General features: G+C 37.7%; 1 protein-coding gene across 27 annotated transcripts in view; it reads left to right on the top strand.

Moving 5' to 3' along the window:
* TBCK (TBC1 domain containing kinase) overlaps positions 1-23,306 on the top strand; it is a 240,907-nt gene that overhangs the window by 11,785 nt on the left and 205,816 nt on the right. For all 27 annotated transcript variants that reach the window (XR_010601746.1, XR_010601753.1, XR_010601752.1 and 24 more), the window contains 2 exons: positions 435-663; positions 5,587-5,659. Coding sequence is in view for 3 of the 27 variants with exons in the window: in XM_065597661.1 (XP_065453733.1) it covers positions 471-663; positions 5,587-5,659 (266 nt within the window). In the remaining 24 variants the exon portion in view is untranslated. The remainder of the gene's footprint in view (positions 1-434; positions 664-5,586; positions 5,660-23,306) is intronic.

Here is a 23,306-nt window from a genome sequence, read left to right as displayed (position 1 = left end):
ACTTAACGTATGGTCTGCTAGTATGCGATGTGGTTTTAGGAATATATTTTTTTCATTCCATTTAAAATCCATCCTTAACTGTCAAGATAATGCAGACTGTTTTATTTTAAGACTGCTTAGCTTCTTTTGTTGGTTGCTTTATTTAACTTGATATTAACAGTCTTCACTATAAATCTAAAGTTTATTTTAATCCCTGAACATTGCTTAACACTTTCTAGCTGCCCCATTACTTTTGTAATGCAACAGCGCTGCATAATTGTGATACTGATGCACAAGTGTATATTTTTTTTGTTTTACTAAGGATTATGCTTCAGTGGCTTTATTACTTTTAATCTATTCTATCTAATATTTTGGCAATATTAATCATTTGTTAATCACAAAACCCTTTTTGCCATACTTAGAAATTCACCTAAAATCTTTCATTTTCTTTTCAGGAGTGTGCATTGCTTGGAAGGATTAAAGGGGAAAAAATGTTTTCCTTGAAGGATGCTGTGATGGGTGCCTCCACTTTCTTTGCTTCAGCTCTGCCACACGATGTCTGTGGAAGCAATGGTCTTCCTCTGACGCCAAACTCCATTAAAATTTTGGGCCGTTTTCAAATCCTTAAGACAATCACCCATCCCAGACTTTGTCAGTATGTGGACATTTCTAGAGGAAAGCATGGTGAGTGTTTTCTTTCCTAGGGAAATTGCATTTTTATGCGAGAAGGTATTTTACAGTAAAGATTTTGTTGATGCGTGAAGGTAGCTGTTCCAGTAAAAATTTTTCCTTTGTTGCTGTCAAGGCTGTATCCCCACTTTGAACTTTAGGGTACAATGTGGGGGCCTGCATGAAGACTTCTAAGCTTAACTACCAGCTTAGCTCTGGTCCGCTGCCACCATCTCAAGCTAATTCCTTTCCCTGGGAAGCCTTGAGAAACCTTTCACCAATTCCCTGGTGAATACAGATCCAACCCCCTTGGATCTAAAAAACAAGGAAAAATCAATCCGGTTCTTAAAAAGAAGGCTTTTAATTAAAGAAAAAGGTAAAAATCATCTCTGTAAAATCAGTATGGAAAATAACTTTACAGGGTAATCAAACTTAAAGAGCTCAGAGGACTCCCCTCTAGTCTTAGGTTCAAAGTACAGCAAACCAAGATAAACTCTCTAGTAAAAGATACATTTACAAGTTGAGAAAACAAAGTAAAACTAAGACGCCTTGCCTGGCTATTTACTTACAAGTTTGAAATAGGAGAGACTTGTTTAGAAAGATGTGGAGAACCTGGATTGATGTCTGGTCCCTCTCAGTCCCAAGAGCGAACGAACTCCCAAACAAAGAGCACAAACAAAAGCCTTCCCCCCTCCCCAAGATTTGAAAGTATCTTGTCCCCTTATTGGTCCTTTAGGTCAGATGCCAGCCAGGTTACCTGAGCTTCTTAACCCTTTACAAGAAAAGGATTTTGGAGTCTCTGGCCAGGAGGGATTTTATAGTACTGTACACAGGACAGCTGTTACACCCTTCCCTTTATAGTTATGACAGTTGCTTACATTAGAGAAATTGTGCGAGTTTTGTTTTCAAGACAGCAGTGTGCCTCTACCTGGACTGACTCTGTAGCAGTCTTATTGCTCTATCATTACACATAACAAAAGCAGATGTAAGAGATATAAGATGGGTGAGGTAATATCTTTCATTGGACCAGCGTCTGTTGGTGAAAGAGACAAGTGTCACTCTCAGTACCTTTCCCAGACCTGAAGAAGAGCTCTGTGTATCTCGAAAGATTGTCTCTTTCACCAACAGACGTTGGTCCAGTAAAAAGATATTATCTCACTCACCTTATTTCTTTACTGTAGCCATGTCAGTCCCAGAATATTAATGCTCCATAAAAGCAGATATAGGTGGTTTGGCTGAAGGTCTCTGTAATCCAGTTATCCGCATAACATGGGGTGATAACTTTTAGGTATTTCCTTTTTTTTCCCCAGCAAGTTCTCATCTCTCTTTTCTTTCCCTGTCTCTCGCCCCCCCCCCAATCAAAAAAATTTTTTTCATTGAAATCTGCAGATTTTTCCATTCACTTGCCTTGTGGGTTTCTGAAATTCATCAATTTGTCTCAATTTTTTCACATTTTAATTTCTTTAGCCTTTCTTTTAACCTTTAACCTTTGAAAGAAATATGTTCTACAGAAGGAGATCCCAGCAATTCCCTCCCAATCTTTTATTATGTCTTGAATCTTAAAAAGGAGTGTGAATTTTGTAAGGTAAATTGGCTTTAAAGTAGAAACTAGGGCTGTCAAGAGATTAAAAAAATTAATAGTGATTAATCGCACTGTTAAAAATAATAGAGTACCATTTACATATTTTTTGACTTTTTTCTACATTTTCAAATATATCGATTTCAGTTACAACAGAGAACACAAAGTGTACAGTGCTCACATTATATTTATTTCTGATTAAAATATGTGCACTGTAAAAAACAAAAGAAATAGTATTTTCAGTTCACCTAATACAAGTACTGTAGTGCAATTTCTTTATCATGAAAGTTGAACTTACACATGTAGAATTATGTACAAAAAAATAACTGCACTTAAAAACAAAATAATGTAAAACTTTAGAGCCTACACCTCCACTCAGTCCTATTTCTTGTTCAGTCAATCGCACAGACAAACAAGTTTGGTTACAATTTATAAGAGATAATGCTGCCTGCTTCTTGTTTAAGTGTCACCTGAAAGTGAGAACAGGTGTTCGTATGGCACTATTGTACCCAGTGTCGCAAGATATTTATATGCCACCTGCATTAAAGATTCATATGTCCCTTCATGCTTCAACCACCATTCCAGAGGACATGCGTCCATGCTGATGACTGGTTCTGTTTGATAATGATCCAAAGCAGAGCGGACCAACGCATGTTCACTTTCATCATCTGAGTCAAATGTCACCAGCAGAAGGTTGATTTTCTTTTTTGGTGGTTCCGCATCTAAGTGTTGCTCTTTTAAAACTTCCAAAAGCATACGCCTCGTCCTTCTCAGATTTTGGATGGCACTTCAGATTCTTAAACCTTGGGTCGGATGCTGTAGCTATTTTTAGAAATTTCAGATTGGTACCTTCTTTGCGTTTTATCAAATCTGCTGTGAAAGTTTTCTTAAAAAGAACATGTGCTGGGTCATCATCCAAGACTGCTATAATATGAAATATATGGCAGAATGCAGGTAAAACAGAACAGGAGACATACAATTCTCCCCCAAGGAATTCAGTCACAAATTTAATTAACACATTATTTTTTTTAATGAGCATCATCAGCATGGAAGCATGTCCTCTGCAATGGTGGCTGAAGCATGAAGGGGCATAGAAATGTTTAGCATGTCTGGCACGTAAATACCTTGCGACACCGGCTACAAAAGTGCCACGCAAACACCTGTTCTCACTTTCAGGTGACATTGTAAATAAGCAGGCAGCCTTATCTCCTGTAAATGTAAACAAACTTGTTTGTCTTAGCAATAGGCTGAACAAGGAGTAGGACTGCGTGGACTTGTAGGCTCCAAAGTTTTACATTGTTTTGTTGAGTGCAGTTATGTAATAAAAAAAATAAAATTCTACACTTGTAAGTTGCACTTTCACTATAAAGAGATTGTACTACAGTACTTGTATGAGGTGTATTGAAAAATACTATTTATTTTGACATTTTTACAGTGCCAATATTTGTAATAAAAAATAACAATATAAAGTGAGCAGTGTCTACTTTGTATACTGTGTTGTAATTGAAATAAATATATTTGAAAATGTAGAAAAACATCCAAAACTATTTAAATAAATGGTATTCTGTTATTGTTTAACAGTGTGATTAATCGTGTGATTAAGTTTTTTTAATCGTTTGACAGTCCTTTTAAAAACTATTAACTATCAAGGCAGAAACAATGGATGTATTATGCTTGTGCTCTCAGTGATAACTCTATTATAACTATTTAAGGTAATACTTCCAAATAAACTAACACTTTCCTACTAAAATATGGCAACTAGGCAGACACTAATTTTTATATAATATGCCTGGCAGGGGCAGAGCATTCCTCTCGTTTAAAAATAGCAAGATCAATGTTCGGTGAATTTTGATATGTTCTTGGAAAGTATTTTTGTTTTTGAAACTGTTTCATATTACAGAAAGCTATCAGAAAAGTATGTTGTAGTGAAAATTAAACATGGAGGCCTCTCTAATACAGGTAGTCTTCACTATTCACAAAAATGTTTCTTTAGTAACAACTGAAAAGGTGACGGTTTCTTGGTGTTTTGAATTTATCTGGTTTCAGAGTAGCAGTCATGTTAGACTGTATCTGCAAAAAGAACAGAAGTACTTGTGGCACCTTAGAGACTAACACATTTATTTGAGCATAAGCTTTCGTGGGCTACAGCCCACTTCATCAGATGCATAGAATAGAAATTATAGTAAGAACATATATATGAAAAGGTGGAAGTTGCCATACCAACTCTAAGAGGCTAATTAATTAAGATGAGCTATTATCAGCAGGAGAAAAAAAAACTTTTGTAGTGATAATCAAGATGGCCCATTTCAGACAGTTGACAAAAAGGTGTGAGGATACTTAACATGGGGAAATAGATTCAATTTGTGTAATGACCCAGCCACTCCCAGTCTCTATTCAAGCCCAAATTTAATGGTATCAAATTAATACCAAATTAATGGTATCACCCACTATTTCACATTTGGAGACAACATATACCTTCAAGTCAGCGGCACTGCTATGGGTACCCCGATGGCCCCACGGTATGCCAACATTTTTATGGCTGACTTAGAACAATACTTCCATAGCTCTCGTTTTCTAACGCCCCTACTCTACTTGCGCTCCATTATTGACATCTTCATCATCTGGACCCATGGAAAAGAAGCCCTTGAGGAATTCCACCATAATTTCAACAATTTCCATCCCGCCGTCAACCTCAGCCTAGACCAATCCACATAAGCAGTCCATTTCTTGGACACTACTGTGCTAAACGATGGTCACATAAACATCACCCTATACCAGAAACTTACTGACTGCTATACTTACCTACATGCCTCCAGCTTCCATCCAGGGGACACCACACGATCCATTGTCTACAGCCAAGCTCTAAGATACAACCGCATTTTCTCCAATCCCTCAGACAGAGACAAACACCTACAAGATCTCGATCAAGCATTCTTAAAACTTCAGTATCCACCTGGGGAAGTGAAGAAACAGATTGACAGAGCCAGAAGAGTACCCAGAAGTCACCTAGTACAGGACAGGCCCAACAAAGAAAATAACAGAACGCCACTAGCCGTCACCTTCAGCCCCCAACTAAAACCTCTCCAGCACGTCATCCGAGATCTACAGCCTATCCTGAAAGATTATCCCTCACTCTCACAGAACTTGGGAGACAGACCAGTCCTCACTTACAGACAGCCCCCCAACCTGACGCAAATACATTTTGAAGGATGTATAATGCGGCTATATTCAGTATATGCCAAGATATTTACCGTTCTCTACAATAAGTAGGCATTCTCTTTGTCACTAGCTTATGAAATGTTGAGATAATGCTGTGTGTCCAGATTCTAAAATTGCTATTGGTATATTCTTTTAATCAGAGAGGCTGGTGGTGACTGCTGAACACTGTGAAAAGAGTCTGGAAGATTTGCTGCGAGAGAGGAAACCTGTGAGGTACAGTATCAGGGAAAACATAGGGAGAGAACACAGTAACCAAAAGCTTTAGATACTTCGTCATTTAAAGCGCAGACACAAATATTCTTTAACAAAACAAACAAAGTACTTTTATGGATCCATATGAATTTAATGCTTATATTGGCTAATATTTAACCTTTAAAGCACTGTCTTCCAGACTGCAAGACTTAACACTTGCTTAGGAGGCTTTGTGTATATTTCTTCAGACTCTAAAAGGTGAAGAATTTTAAAGAGAAATGTTTAAAATTAAGAAATACTTTTCTGCACACTAAACCTTGTTTTTATTTTAATAAGTGCTCTATTTTGGAATAGAGTGAAAGTTAAGAGAAGCGATTAGCATTTACATAAAAATCAAAATGTAAAAACAGTGTTTACAAAGATTTGGCAGTTGAGGTTCACAGTTCTGACACAAATGCAAAAATTTTCACAATACATTTCTACACAAGTAATACAAATGTAGGTGTGTGAGTTTTTGCATACAACACAGTTCTAATGTGAAGTTCTCCATCAAGTTTGGTCTTTACAGATACTACAGTAATGCATTCTATGGTCACTACTGTGACTCTTATTGCAACTTTAAAGTTGTAATTACTGTAAGGAGAGAAATATTATCGTTAGTGGTTTCAGAAGGGCATATGTGACTTAGCACATAAATCTGTCTTTATCTGTATATGTAGAAGGTTTATACACAACACGAAGAAGACCATGTTAGTAGCTCCCTAACAATTTCCTCTCTGTTTATTATGTGAGTTAAGTAGTTTCTGTGGGCACTGTGTCCATATTATATTTCCATAATAATTCACACTAAGGTTGCACAGTTAACCATGCTGTTCTGTATCTGTGACAGTAAAGAATGAACATGCCATCCTAACTTTTCCCTTTGTGCATACCAATAAGTATTACAATACAGTATTTACATATTAAATACTAATTCTCAACTATATTATAGAGTTTTTGGTACTTTGTAAGGTAACATAACGTGATATCTAAAGATAACCCAATATCTGAAGACTGCATTTTAAGGAGCAAAGTTAAAGGTTGAATGCAGAACCTTAACTTTCATGCTTTCGTACCTGTATATATGCTGTGTATTCATATGGGGCCTGATCCAATGCCCATCAAAGTCAATAGGAAACTTTCCATTAACTTTGGTGGGCTTTGGAGCAGTCCCTTTCATACTCCTATGAAGCTTTAGAAATAATTAAAGTAGGAGAAACCCCCCCTCTTACCTTGCTCTACTATACTACTTTCTCATGGTCCTCCCAAAAATGTATGTTTTAGTGTGGGATGTGAGGGAGCACAGATTGACTACTGCCTCTTGGCTAGTTTTGAGAAAAGTCCACTTAAAATAAAATAGCTATTTGTTTTGGATTAAATAATAAGATGCCTGTACAAAGGCGTAAGTGCCCTGGCAGTTAATTTTACAATAACCCCAGCAACAATAAAACAGTTGTTCAAACAACCCTCAAAAAAAAAAATTCCTGTTTTCCCTCCTTTTAGGGAAATAGCCTCAATCTTCTCTAAAAGTCTTCTTAATTAAATAATATATTTTGCAGTAGTGGCTCCTGGCTCATTTGCTTGTGCAATGCATTTTTCAAGCCCCCTGACTACTGTTCATTTTTATAGCACTTGAAGATGTCTTAGGGAATTTCAAAAATGATGTACTAACTTTGTTCAGTTGTTATGGTTTGTCTTCACAGCAAGCAAAGTTATTCATTCTCGGTAATGACTAACTGCATTAGTATTCAGAATTTCTGCCATTTTTGCTGTGGCTCTGTCCTGAAAGTGGGAGAAGTTTGCGTGGTGGTGTGTTTTTTTGGTTTTTTTTTTTGAGTGGGGAGGAAATATGATGTTGAGGTTTGGATTTTTTTTCCATTTAACACAAAAATTCTGAAAAGCTTCTACTGAGAGGTTAAAATAAATCTGAGTTTAGGTATTGAAACTTATTTCCAAACAGGAATTTTTAAAGAAATAATGAGCATATGAAATGGAAAGTAATTCCTGTATCCTCAGTATAGTAGGTGCTACTGCTGCAGTTGATAGCATATGTAATAGAAGCTAAAAGATAAGTTATGCTTCTCTGCAAGCAATGTTTCCAGTGAGACTAACACAAATATTTCCCCTTTACTTGTCTTTTGTGAGACCCATCAATAGCCAGAAATAATTTGGACAGGAGCAATTCCCAGTTATTTGATCTGTCTGTCTGTTAGTTTTGTAGAGACCTGTTTGGCTTTTTCCACATATTCTGATTGAATTAGTCTATGATAGCAGAGCAGGTTTAATACCCAGAGCTGATGTGTATGGTATTGTAATTAATTTAATAAACTGTTTATGGAATGGAGAAGCTGCTCTTATGGTTTCTAGATTAGTTTTTCCCATGCTTGCCAGAAACTAAGTCCTTTGCACCTGTACCACAGGTTGATGTAAAGTCAGCAGGAAATCTTCTATTAGGTTAGTGTTGAAATTCAAGACGTACCATTGTGGACTGTCCAGCTTTCCATACATATTGCAAAACAACAGGCTGTCCAGCTGTCTGGTAGTTATTTGCAGTTAGTTATCTAAAGTCATGCATCACTTATGGCACACACTACTTGCAGTCTGTTTTATGTTTTTTTTCTTTTAAAAGTGAACAAGAGCATCCTTCATGTTTAAAGTTAACTATCCTCAAAGTTTGACCAGGATCTCTTACCTATGGGTGGGTTCATCAGAATTAAGTTTTTTGGACTCCTGGCCTCTGCTCTGCTGTGGGATAAGCACAATGTGGTAACTACTTGTACTGGGAAATGGGAGTATGGAGCCACCGCTGCTGGCCCTGGGGCTGGCCACACTGCTGGACTCATTCAGTTGTCTCCATTTCACACAGAAAAAGTTATTTCCAGAACCTGGAGTATTCGAAATTTAATTCCCATTTTAAATGAGAGTTTAAATGATGCAGGGCTGCCTGCAAAGTGCTGATACTTACCACCACTGCATAATGGCTCAGACCAGACTCCCTCAGGAGATAGAGACAAAACTATTCCTTCCATGCTCGCTATTTCCTGGGAGACAAATTAAAACCATCTCAGTGATGTTAGTCATGGGGAACAGTGCAGGCAGTGCTAGGAATTGATGCATTCACAAAATAACAATATTAAATTGCATTTATGACAACATTTCCGTAGGATGTGGGCAGCATGGCTACACAGGCCCTTGAGGCACTAGAAAAAGCCAGTCAAATGTTTGCACACGTGTGTGTGTGTGTGTGTGTGTGCGTGCGTACACACACACACACACACACACACACGTTAGGTTCCAGATTCCTCCTAATGAAACAGAGCCAAACTTCCGAGAACTTCCTTCCTACCACATATGAGCAAATGCCTCACATCTTGCGACTTTCAGAATCCCTTTAGCAGAAGAGGAGAATAAATGAATAACTTCCAACAGTGGATTGAGGTGTGAGTGGGGTTAGGAGATGAATCCTGTGCAAGTGGTCAAGAGTCCTCATGGCTAACCAGTGATGGATTCTCCACCACTGACACTTTTTAAATCAAAATTGGATGTTTATGTAAAAGACATGCTCTAGGAATTATTTTGGGGAAGTTCTATGGTCTGTGTTATACAAGAAGTCAGACTGGGTGATCACAATGGTCCCTTTTGGCTTTGGAATCTAGGAATAAACTGATCTCCAAATTTGTGGATGGGAAAGAGTTTCCCTGGGGCACATTGGCAGGAACGTGGCAATATTGTCACCTTTTGAAGCACAGAGTTGGGATTGCATATTAGGCTCCCATGCTTTTATCCTATAGCACTGCAGAACACTGATTGGCTTTGTTCCATCCTGTCTGTCTTTTCTATATTCTCTGCTTTGTCATATGTCTCGGGAGCCTGCTGTATTTTAAATACCACAACAGTTGTTCATCTCTACAAAACAACAATATTAATTCACCAGTATTGTTAACTGCTGAGTCATGAACTAGCCTATTCCAGACTGTTGATTAGCCTTTACCTGGTGTTGCAGAAGGTTGGCCTCCATAGCAATGACTGGAACTCTGGAGATGGGAGTTCAGTTCCTGGCTCAGCCACAGACGCAGTGTGTGCTTAGATCAGTCACTTTCTCTTTCTGGCCTCAGTTCCCCATCTGTAAAATGGGGATGATAATCCTTTCTTCCATTCTTTGTCTTTTCTGTTTGAATCCGTTCTGCAGCATGGGTTGTCTTTTACTATGTGGGTATACAATGGGGCTTCCAGGGATTGTTGTAACATAAATAACAATACGAAAGCTTGATAGAACTTTCACTTATAATTGGAGCTACAAATGAGTATCTTAACTAGTATGAGTGTCCTAACTTCTGTTTAGCTCAAACACTCAGGTTACCTTTCCTAGACCTGAAGAAGAGCTTTGTGAAGCTCAAACTTGCCCCTTCCAACAACAGTATTTGGTCCAATAAAAGATATTACCTCATCCATCTTGCCTCTCTTCTAAACATCTGTAAAATGGGTTATTAGTCCAACTCATACTCTCTCTGAAAATCTAATTAAAATAACCCTTATTTGTGTGATAATAGTCCAGGTCCCTCCACTCTGAGGAGAGGAGGTGAAAAACTGAAAGATCATGCTGCATGGTGGGAGTAGAGACGGGAGAGAGTGCCACCTTCACACATTTGGGAACTCTTAGAATTTCCCTGCCGCTGCTTTGGAGTGGCCAGGCTTATTGGAATTTTTGGGGTGGAGCCAGGTGCAGGAAGGTTTGGAGTTAGACCATTTTCTCTCTTGTATTCTCCCTTGTTTACCATGGAAATATTCATATGGATAGTTCACCTGGAATTAATGCTGTCTGAAGCAGCATTAATTCCTGTGAGTTCTCTTCCTGGCTGCTGTGATGAAGTCACATGGGATTCTGGTAAGAGCAGCACAGCTCCATTTGAAACTGTAGTGCCTTAGGGAAGGTAAGCAATAGCAATGGTGCTAGTAACAGGCATTGATCTGGGAGTCTCTGATGACTTTCTTATCCTGGAGCATTTGGGCAGCCATGTCTCCTTTTTATGCCACACCAATTCTGTCCTCTTGAGAGGACATGTACAAGTAGATTATTCTATGTAACCCCTTCAGTTTCTAGTGACAGTGTCCATGGGAAGGCATGATCTAGATAATAGTTTCTTGTTCACCTAATCATAGTAACTTGAAGTGTAGTTTTCCTCACTGTAGCTTTAATTTTCTTAACAGTTCCCTCAGCCTCTCCTCATAAGTCATATGCTCCAGCCCCCTAATCATTTTTGTTGCCCTCCGCTGGACTCTTTTCAATTTTTCCACATCCTTCTTGCAGCGTGGGGCCTAAACTGGACACAGTACTCCAGATGAGGCCTCACCAATGCCGAATAGAGGGGAATGATCACGTCCCTTGATATGCTGGCAATGCCCCTACTTATACAGCCTAAAATGCCATTAGCCTTCTTGGCAATAACAAGAAGAACAACAAGAAGCTGGATATGTTGACTCATATCCAACTTCTCATCCACTGTAACCCCTAGGTCCTTTTCTGCAGAACTGCTGCCTAGCCACTCAGTCCTTAGTCTGTAGCAGTGCATGGGATTCTTCCGTCCTAAGTGCAGAGATTAGGCCCCGAAAACTTGGCCCTAAGCATCTAGTGAATTGCCTGTAACGATGCCTGTGTATGAAAGGGTTCTTGTGAATATGCTTCTCAGATATCTTCAAAATGATCTAAATGAAAAATCTGAAGTGGGAATGATAAAATTCCAAAGTCCATCAAGTTCAGTAAGATCCGTTCTCACTATTGTTTAAAGCTTTATTATGTTTGTAAAGTTACTGCCTGCTTTCACCACTTTGATACCCAGAGATGACAAGTTAAGATATTAAAAGATGGGAAATTAAAAAAAAATTAAGCTATTTTAGAACTATTTCTTTGGGATCATTTTTCCAGACAATATTAAAGAAACTTTAAGCAACACTTCATTGCTGTTATAATATGAGTTGTGTATTTTTCCTTGCGTGTCATGCTTGAAGTGGTTTTATTTTTCATTCTTTGATGAAGTTGATCTGCACTTGTATTCTTAATAATAAAAATGCCAACAAATGTAGCATTCAGACATTTAGCAGACTTCTGGCACCTCCTATAGTATTTTTGGATTGCTCTTAAATTTGTGACTAGGGCGGTCTACGCATATTTCTTTCTTTAATACAAAATAGTTTTCATATGTTTTGAAAGTTATGGTTTAGAAAAACTACCAGCGAACCATCAGAGATACAGAGGTATAGTATGTTGTACATGGACTCTTTGATAGGAAGCAGGCTATGTCTGCAGCTGCTCACTAGCTTGGTGGAAAATATGATCTGAGTGTCTCGGATGAGTAAGTTTTATTTGCCTTTATGAAACTATTGTCTACTCACTGGATTAGATTTCTTCATTCTATTCTGAAAAGAATGCAGTTCTTGGAGTGAAATTACAGTATGAAAGGTACTGTAGCGAAAAAAAACTTCCATATAGCTATGGATTTAAAAAAACCTAGACTTACAGATGGGTGCAAGTCTTCTAAAGCCTGAACCTTTCCTATGGTTTGAGTTCAAAAGCTGCACATGACAAGGACATCAAGGGGTGCATCTACTCTGCTTTGAATCAAGACAGTGGGCTCAAACTTTCCATGAGAAACTCATGTGCTATAATGAAGGTATACTGAACAAGGGTAGATGATGAAGTAGTAAAATGCACTAGCATTAATAGACAGAATCTTTTAAAAAGTAGTTTCTCTCTTGCCATGTATAAGATACTATACTTCGGGGGCATTTACTATCTTCTGAGTTTTCCTTTTAATTTTCTGCCAGAGGTTTATTTCCAAAACAAAATGTATTTTAGTGAAAACATAATGTAAGAATAACATTAGTCAAGATTGTTTATTCATTATCTAAAGCTAATTTTCTTAATATAGAAATCAAACACTTTTGTAAATAAAGAAATTGGAGTTGGAGCTAGATTGTAAAATATAATCAACTGTAGCATTCCTTCTATACAATAGATATATTTTGCATTTGTTCTTTTATGTGAACAGTTACGAATGTTCAGGATGTTAAACAACGACAACAAAAAATAGTTTATGTGAGGTATTGAATACGTGAGGTATTGAATACATGCCCAATCCTGTCTCATTGAAGTCAATGATGTTTTACCATTTTCTACAATGGGTGCAGTAACAAGCTGTGAGTATGTGTGCGCGCATATACAATATGCCATGTAAGTTACACTTTTCTTACATTCTAAACATGTCCTATGTGTGAACTATAGGGTTTCTCTACACAGACTTATATTCAGGGTATAGTTTTTCTTTCCTCACATGATAGAGGAACTAATACAAATATACTGTTTTTCTTCCACCAAGACATACTACAGTTGTATTTTTGACTTTAAAAAAAGGTCATGGTATGTCTACCTTATCTCTCTAATGTAAAATAATAGTAGGCCTGGGTAGCGCACGTTGCTGAATTCCTGCTTTCATTCTATTTTACCCTGTCCCCGTTACAGCTCCTCATAACTTTTTCTAACAAATTCCTTTTGTGCTGAAACTGTCAATACCCAATTTTTGGGAAAGAAAAGTTGATCAAAATCAGTGGGACAAGTTTTCATTCATTCAAATGGTGGAGGAAGGAAAATATACTTTACGCTCCAGTGAGAAATTTTGAGCGGACAGAGTTTTAAACCAAACCTTCTCCAAAAATCCTAGCAGAGCAGCGCAGCGCCATCCTTCTAAGGGGAGGTATCTTGGTCCTGTTGACACATTTCTGCCACAGACTTTTTGTAAGGGTTACATAGAATCCCATTTAGTATAAGTGCGCGTATTATCCCCAGCAAACGACCAGACCGGACAAATAATCTACCAATGAACATCTGATTTGTGAGTGTTCAAATCTTACTGGTTTACATGAGCTACAGATGTCACAGAAAGCTGTTAGTGTTTTTCATCTTGATTCGTTGAGCTAATGGGTAATATAAATTTCGGATCTCAACTTGAGATCACAAGAAGTGGTTAGTTTTCAATGCTTGTCATTTTTTTTTCCTGTATAGGTTATCTAGCGTGAGGAACTGACCAATCCATTAAACTTAACATGTTGTGTATGTTTTACCTTTGTTTCTGTTTTCTTGAGCAAGTGGCAAGTTGATGATTAGTATTAACTTGCAAGCTGTGGTATCTCCTGAGAAGTGAGATCACAAAACATTACACACCATCAAATTTAGCATCACTCAGTAACTTAATGGACACACATTTTAAAATGTGTCCTCTGATAACTTGAAATTTAACTCTGCCACCACTCTTTTATTTGACTCAGGAACCTGCTTTTGCTATTGTCTTGCTGTTTAAAATTAAATGTGAATAGGTGCACATACATTCCGTTCTCTCACCTCCCTCTAGAAGTGGCCCCAGGGTTTTAAGATTTTAAGTAAAGGGGGCAGTATATCAGTCACCTTCTGCCTCGTCTGTCTGTGCTTTCTGCAGTGTAGCCCCTCATATTGGGAACAGCCTCTCAATTAATGCATATCTAGCCTTCTCCCTCTAACCCCACCCAAAAAAAACCTTCTGAAAACCCATACCGGAGGGAACAGGAGCAGTATGATGGCCTCAGATTACACCTCTAGCCCGATACAATGCTGTCCTCGGGAGCCAAAAAATCTTACCGCGTTATAGGTGAAACCACGTTATATTGAACTTGCTTTGATCCGCCAGAGCGCACAGCCCCGCCCCCCCGGAGCGCTGCTTTACCGTGTTATATCCGAATTCGTGTTATATTGGGTCGCGTTATATCGGGGTAGAGGTGTACTACTTTTGGTCACTGAATTTGTACCCATCCATGACTTCTAATTGTAAATACTTATAGGGAAGTCCTGAACCCATGTGAGTTTACATCAGCTCAGATCTTAAGTCTTCTGTGAATCTCAAAATAGGTCTGTCCCAGTTCTTCTGTAACACATTTTAATTCCCAAAAGTGTTTCTCATGGTATTTCTCCCAGTTCTTTACATATGTTTCTAAAATAGTATTCTGAATGGAGCCCTGAACTGACAAATTAGGGATGAATTTATTTGGATATGTTAGCATACCCATGAGCCTCTCTAATGGTTTCTTGATTTGTGATCTTTTCATTTGTACAATTGCCTCCGCTTTTCTTGGGTGCAGTCAAACTCCTTAGTCACTGTGTATCTGTTTGTATTTTTGGCAAAACACTGGGATCTATATCAATATGATGTATTCTTTAACACATCTTGTCTATTAAACACACCTTATTAAATTCTTTAAGGATACCTTTTAAATCTGAATCAGTAGGTAAGTTATTATGCCACCACTTGATCACCTGCACTTGCAGTCTGTTCTTCAACCAAAGCACATGGGACTTCCTGTTCCACTAGTTCAAACTACTGAGTAGCATCTGTCATGCCTGCATGCCATTTCACATGGGTTCAATTTTGAGCCTGCCAGGTGCACCAAGCTTAGTTTTTAATCTTAATGTTGGGTGGTCAGTGACATTAAAAGAACATTAAGGTTATAAAGCCAAGTTCTCAAAAATTAGGAAATGACAGAGAATTAAGGTTGTGCATTTACCTTTTTTTATTCAAGGTTATACTTGTCTTTTTTATTTTATTTGGTTTTAGCTGCCTTTATTACAATAAAAAATAAAAATCATTCTCTTCTAACGCCTTTGGTCTACAGTGAGTCCACCAGGCCTGTTCTTTATGAACTGGCACTGCTTCACATAATCACAGAAACCAGAGATAGACAACATCTAGTTGATTTTTCCATCTCCCTGCTAATGCAGTATTGTTTTAACATATGATTGATAGGAGATATTGTTTTCAGTGCTATCAGTTTAACTCCCAAAAAGAACACTGCCGTAAATGCAATAAGACCATTTTATTTTTAAATTGGTGACGATTTTTTTTTTTTAAGAAACATTTTAATTAGTGAGCTTTTTAGTTGGGACTCTGCTGACTGCTTAAGGACAAAAGGTGGAAATAAAGTGTGTGTGTGTGTGTGTTTCCTGTGCTGAAATTAGAGGGGGGAAGTTTTCAACATGATTAGAGTTAAACCAAGCTCCTTTCACATCACTCATAGTTTCCTTTGTCATCTTTGCTCACCATCTATCAAAAAGACTTTTATTTTAAGCAAATGTAACTCACTTCTCTCTGTTCTCCTCTTCCTACTTGATCCTTCAGTTAGATGATACTAAACTAGATTCCTAAATATTATTAATATAAAAAAGTAATAAATGCAGGATTTAACCACAGAATTGAACAAAAGAAATTGGACAGTGAAGGAAAAAGTTCTGTTCTTTTCTTTATCCTCCCACACTTCCTGGTGCACAGGGGTCCACCAGTTTCTGCTATTCCTGTCAGTCTTGTGCTCATCTGTTCAGGCTTCTGAGTGTCATGTTGAGGAATATGGCTTTTCTCTATTTTGTGTAATGTTTCTTTAGTTCACCCTCTTTTTCATCCTTCTGGGTTGTGTTCTTATTATCAGGTGCTGTGAAAGCCATGTTGGTGGCATCCTTAAGTCATGCCCTAAATATGACCTCCATACTCTTCTTACCATATTTGATAGTTTAGATTGATTTGCTCTTCTTAGAAATTCTAACATTGCAAGAAACACTTTGCAATCGACTCTGAAGCGCTTCCAAAGGCATTTACATTAGAATGAGGGTCACCAAATGAAATTAATAGGCAACATGTTTAAAACAAACAAAAGGAAGTATTTCTTCACACAGTGCACAGTCAACCAGTGGCACTCTTTGCCGGAGGATATTGTGAAGGCCAAGACTATAACAGGGTTCAAAAAAGAACTAGAGAAATTAATGGAGGAGAGGTTCATCAATGGCTATTAGCCAGGATGGGCAGGGATGGTGTCCCTGGTCTCTGTTTGTTTGCCAGAAGCTGGGAATGAGTGGCAGGGAATGGATCATTTGATGATTACCTGTTCTGTTCATTCGCTCTGGAGCACCTGGCATGGGCCACTGCTGGAAGACAGGATTCTGGGCTAGGTGGATCTTTGGTCTGGCACAGTATGGCTGTTCTTAGGAGTTGATTTTATCAATCTCTGTTGATTTCTGACTCTGCTTCATAAAGGAGGACGGATTTTATGCCAGTGTTAAAAATTGTCTTTGTCAGTGCCAGACTATATTTATTTTTCTAAATCTTTTCAAGTTTATGAACGTTATTTGCTGCTTTTGATATTTGTTGCTTGACTTCTAGCATGGATAACATCTAGCATGACATCATTGCCTATTTCACTCCATAGATAGGCAAAAGGACTTTTTCTTCATTTATTCTAATGGTTCCTTTTGGGACAGTGATAGCCATATGTTTTGTTTTTGCCTTGTTGATGAGTAAACCAACTTGTTTTGCTGGGTTTGTCAAAAGCTGTTTCTTTTCTTCCTTTAAGTGATGTATTGAACTAAGCAGGACAATGAGGTCATCCAATTGTGTGTTTGTTTTTTTTATTTGTCCATAAAATTCCTGTGTTGACTACTGGAGTTACTTTCCTCATAATGTAGTCCATGACCAATGCAGACAACAGTAGAGACATACCCTTGCCTTACTCCAGCTGTCATTGCAAACCATTGGCCGAAGTGGTGTTGTCTACTACTGCACATTTGGCATTATCGTGTAAATCCTTGATTTTTCTAATTATGTTTGCTGGTATTCCATAATACGCCATAATTCTCCAAGGACTGTTGTGCATTTCTTACTTCACTACAAAATACTTTGAATAAAAGTAAAGTAAATACTGAAAACTGGTCAAATAAATTAGTTCTTAATAATTTATTCCAGGAGGGGCGAAAATAAGCATTTTCCTTGTGTGACAGCCCCATTAGTCTGTGCTGTGCCTTTAGATTAATTTGTTCCCACACCTCTATATATTCTCCATTCTTTAAAGATACTGTTGGCATAATTTTCTCACTCTTTAGTCTTGTGGTGCCACTTAGAGTTGAGTGAAAGTTATGGGAGCTTCCAAGTTTGTTTTGCATTTTGTTGGTTTTCTTTTGTATGTTTATTTGTTGTGTGTTTTGGACCATTCAAGGCACTTGCAGTTTTTCTTGTTTCCTTTGACATTAGTTCATTATCTATTGCTGTCATAATAAGTACTGTGTCCTTGTGGTTGTTTGATCTTATTTCTCACTTCTACGATGATATGGCTAGCCTGTGTTTGATTCTGGAGCAAGGAGTCAGTTTTGTTTCTCAGTGCAAAACGACCTGGTTCAAAGTTAAGGAAGCTTCTTAGAGCTTTGCTCCTTTCTTGGAGGTGGAAGGGGGGGAATGATGTCTCTTGGTCAAGCTTTGATAGTTTTATTCTCTTTCACCATTTATTGAATTGGGGAGGAAACTTATCTTCTTTTAAGAAAAACAAAACAAAATCTCCAGATTTATGCTGAAAGTATTGTGAAAATCCTCTGGGAACTTCAAAGAAGCAAAATTACAAATAAGTAATTTTCCCTTTCCCGGTTCCTCAATATATAAAGTTTGGATATATATATGTAGAGTGGCCAAAACAATTTTAATGATCTTGAAATTCAGTTAGGTGCTTAAATGCTGAGCTAGTAACCCTAATTTTATGTGTCTGAATGTAAATATTGGGTTCCTCATATTGAGGAATGAGTTAAGAACATTTTTCCTTCAGCATAATAAAGCGTGGCTTATATTTGGTTGTTTGGAGAAAGTGAAAGATGAGGGGATATACTGGATAGTGTAATGCTTAGTTAGTCTGTGAGTAATTTGGCTTCCAGGCATGATTTAACTTCATAAATGTGGATTATGATGAAAATATGAAGGGCATGCATGTCAATCTTTTTTTCTGGATGACTGAAATCCTATATAATGACTGTCTGCTAGTGGTAATTTTCATAGTTTCCAAAAGAAACTATTCTGGCTTTAAAAAAAGGTAAGTAAAAAATCTACATCCTATAGCTGTTTGCATAAGTACCTGATACAATTGCAAATGATATGCTTTGATCTGTATCAGAGGGGTAGCCGTGTTAGTCTGGATCTGTAAAAAGCAACAAAGAGTCCTGTGGCACCTTATAGACTAACAGACATATTGGAGCATAAGCTTTTGTGCATGCGTCTGACGAAGTGGGTATTTGATGCTTTGATCTGTGATCTTTGGAGATCTACAGGATTAACTTTTAATTCAAATGAGTGGTATAGGCATGCTCTTTTTTGTATCAGGTGATGGGTATTTGATGCCTTTATATGGAAAATTTCCCTCAAATCCATGAGCAGACAACTCTATCATGGTCTTATAGTCTAAACTATATGCTCTAATTCACAAAGCCTCTCTGCTGCATCTACCTTTTTAACTTGGTCAAAAGATGCTAAACAATTAAAGTTAGCCCCAGCCATTCTCAACTATTTCATTAAAGGAGCTGTTCAAAAGCAGTCAAAAGCTGTTTTTATAATGGCAAAAAATGCACAGAGTTAGATTACCATTTTGTCCTTTAAACTTAACTTGCTTTTATGTTATTGCTTCACTAGTAATACAATGTTAAGTGGTTTAAACAGATTTAGAATATAGTTGATATTCTCTAGTAGATTTATTTAATTTATAATGATTGATTTTGAAAAAAAAAACTTCATACCTAGAAATGGTATATTTGGTAGTTTCTTTCGATAGGTTTATTTCTTCCTTAGGATGTTATTTCATTATTGCCACTTCCCTATTCAGGGTTGGCAGTTTTTATAGCCTTCCTCCAAAACTCATCACTGCACACCTGGCTTTCTCTCTAAGGTTCACTGTCTTCTATCCACGATCATTGCAAGGGCCATCTTACCAATATAACCCTCAGGTCTCCACTGGACATGTCCATACCAACATAGCATATCCTTCCTCAACGTGTCTTCAACTGGGGCAACCCGCATTAGGTCCCTCACAGCCTCATTTTTTTTTTCCTAATTCAGTGTATAACAACCATTTGACCATCTCAACATCTTCATTTCTGTTGAAGACAGCATATTGATTTCTTTTCTGGTGGCTGGCCAAATCTGTCTATACAGATGGGTTGACTTACAGTTTTATACACTCTACTTTTTAACTTTATTAGCATCTTTTTGTCACAGAGAACTGGGGTCAGCTCCTGCCATTTGCACTAAGCAGCTTTGGTATAATGCCAGACATCACTCATGAACACACCATTGATTGCAGCCATTGATCCTAGGTATTTAAATTCTTTCACTCTTCTAGATCTGTAATATCCTTTTATGGTGATTTTTCTTCCCTCAGTTATCATAGCCTCAGTCTTACCAATGTTCGCTCTAAGTCCCACGGGTACAGAACTGTATTGCCACTGTTCAAAGCTGGTTTGTAGGGTCTCTCAGTCTTCTGCACATATCACTAAATCTTTTAATAGGCAGCAGGTTGAAAACAAACAAAAGGAAATATTTTTTCACACAGTGCACAGTCAACATGTGGAACTCCTTGCCAGAGGATGTTGTGAAGGCCAAGACTATAACAGGGTTCAAAAAAAGAACTAGATAAATTAATGAAGGAGAGGTCCTTCAATGGCTATTAGCCAGGATGGGCAGGGATGGTGTCCCTAGCCTCTGTTTGCCAGAAGCTGGGAATGAGTGACAGGGAATGGATCACTTGATTACCTGTTCTGTTCATTCGCTCTGGGGCACCTGTCTTCTGACAGTGGCCAGTGTGAGGACACTGGGCTAGATGGCTCTTTTGGTCTGACCCAGTATGGCCATTTTTATGTTCTTAAAGCTGTGCTAATAAGGTATCAGTCTAAATATAAACTCTCCAGAGATCCATGCCCTGTTAACAAAGCCATCAAATAAATACTGTGCCCAGCAAATACAATATGGCATTAAATTCAAGTCTCATTGCCACAGACTGCAGAGTCCTACTGGAAGTTCTATATTCCTTTGCAAATGAAGCATATGAAACATGCTGCCAGACTACAGTATTCAAAATTTTACTTCATTGTTGGTCACATACTATAAAGGATCTCACTATGGCCCCAATCCTGTCTTTAGAGTTCCTTAGGAATAACTACATCCATCATTACATCTCTAAGGCCTAGTTCCTTCTTGTTCATTCCTCACTTTAAGAAAAAAATAATATCCATATACCCTTTTTCTTTATACTTGCATCAAATTAAGCTTGAATGGTATAGTAGTTGTGAAGGCAGTAGGGATTTGAAAGAGAAATTATTGGAATAAGTTTAAACTCAAAATTATATTCAGCTATAAAATGTGTTACATTAAAACAAGACTTCCAGTGCATAACCCTGCCGGCCTTCTATGACAGCACTCTTTCATTTACTTATGGCTTTTCCTTTGATTAAATAAATATAATCCTTCTGGCTTTGGTATAAAGAGAGAAGCTGTGCTAAATTAGCCATGGCACAGTAAAACAGATTTGGTGATTTTTGTCTCGAAGAGGCTGCAGCAAAGGCTGCAACTGGTAACTGTATGCAATAATTTTTCTCTCCCTACCCCCTCTCTCAAGGAAAAAAAAAAAAGAGGTGGCTGTAGGGAAGCAAGAAAAATAGTGATGGAATTAATCAGCAATTTCCTGACAGGAAATCTTTTTGAAAAGTAATAACTTTGGTTGGCTAATACAAGTAATACTAAGGTTTGCTGTTTTAACAGTTTCACAGCTGAATAAGCATATGGTCTCCTCTAGGTAGCATCTTAGTTCTAAAATGTAATATTTAAAACTTTTGAGTGGTTTTTGGGTATTCATTCAGCTGAAGAGTAACCAAGGACAGATAGGTGTGTTTTTTTTATCATTATGGTTTCTGATAACTTTCCTTATTGGTTCACTGTGGCAAACCTGTCTTCATGCTGAGCAGTTACTACTATTCCTGTTCCTTGATGCAGACTTCAGCCAATATTTTATACCATCGTTTGAGCTCAACCATTCATTTGAGGAGAGAGGGAAGGAAGCTGTACCACTTTTTTAACTTGTAACAAAAAATATTGTGATGGTTGTAGGTGACTGGATCATGTTTTATTGCCTTAATTGAGAAATAACATAATAAACCACACTCGATGCTGACACAAGGTATTAGCCAAGCTTGTAGGTAGTGTAAATGTAAGGTATTTCTCCCAATTATAGTTCTCCTCATACCTGGAAGAATGTAGTCGTTTGTGATAATCCTATATGGATGTTTCACCTATTATACATTATATATCAGCTTTACAATGTTGTAAGACTTGACATCCGGTGTGTACTTAATACTCTTGAAGTTTCATCATCAGTGTTGAAATAGGAATAATAGACCAAAACCTCTTCCGTTACATGGATGTGACTTTGGTTGATCTCAGTGAGATTTGCACCCATGTAACTAAGTGCAAGATTTTGGCCCAGAGGGAACTCCTCCTGGGACCCGGACTCTTCCTTCTTTTTCCCTACCCCCTTCTTAAATTCAGCGATCTTGACTTTTTTTCACTGCCTTCTCAAAATGAACTTAATATGCAGAGATGTGAGAGTACCAGCAAAAGTCATCCTCTTCCATATGTAACTTTGGGTCAATCAGAACAGCAGTGAAAATGTCCAAATGCTATGGGTACTTCAGAATCCTGGACCCTTTTATGAAACTGCATAAAAGTCACAAGGACACACTAATTCCAAAGCATGATCTCTATTTTTGTACATATGCAAAATAGTGTCAAAAGAAGGTGAAGATTGCTTATTTTTCATCTTTACTGCTTCTTATAATTGCCTTTGTCTCCTTGCCCCCAAACTTTACCGTTCAAACAGCCAGAAAAAAACCCCCAAAACAAACAAAAAAAACCCCGAATGTCTCAACATTTCATTTGTATCAGCTTAGTCTTTATCTCCTACATTGAGAGCTTTGGGGTTCATATGGGCCATGGGACTTATTTCTACCTTGACTCTCTTTTCTCAATGGTCCTAATATAATGATGCCATTCTTTTCTTGATGGTGAACTTTGTTCTCCTGGTAATGGGGGCATAGTGTGGTGGAGCTCTTGTCAGCAAAATGGGAATAGGCAGTTTTGCACATATTTGGGCTGTGTATTCCGAATACAATACATCAAAACTTCTTATAAACTTGTCATTCCACTTTGGTTTCTGCTGATCTTTTAATTGTTTGGGATTGTTTATTCTTTATGATCTCACTAATGGCTTGAGATGGAATTGCAGATACTTTGTGCACTCTGGAATGCCCAGTATTCCTTTAAGTAATACTTTACTGTATAGTCTGCAGCATTGCCGACTCTTGCAACCTTATTGTGAGTCTCATGATATTTGGTGCTTTTGAAAAGCTTCTAGAGTTATTTGATCATGTGAGAATCTCTGCTTTTATTTTATTTTGTTAGTTTCTAGACCTCTTGGTTGTGGAGAAAAGCTTGAAAATGTGAACCCTAAAAGCCTTGAAACCCAAAGGAGTTTGTTTCTTGCTTAACAACCATAAGATTTTTCATGATTTTGGGGGCCTGATTGATTATTTTTGAATACTTGTGATTGGCAATAGTGATTCTGTTGCTTTGTATGCCAACAGTTCAAAATTATGTGAATGTATTTTTTCACTCATAAGACTTATGATATAAAATCAAAAGCCTTGTTTATTTTTCTAAGACCCCCAAATTAAGTTAATTTAGGCTTAATCTGGGCCAGTTCTTCT

This window comes from Chrysemys picta, chromosome 5 (assembly GCF_011386835.1).
Source record: "Chrysemys picta bellii isolate R12L10 chromosome 5, ASM1138683v2, whole genome shotgun sequence".
Taxonomy (NCBI): domain Eukaryota; kingdom Metazoa; phylum Chordata; order Testudines; family Emydidae; genus Chrysemys; species Chrysemys picta.
This window is presented reverse-complemented; position numbering and strand designations above follow the sequence as displayed.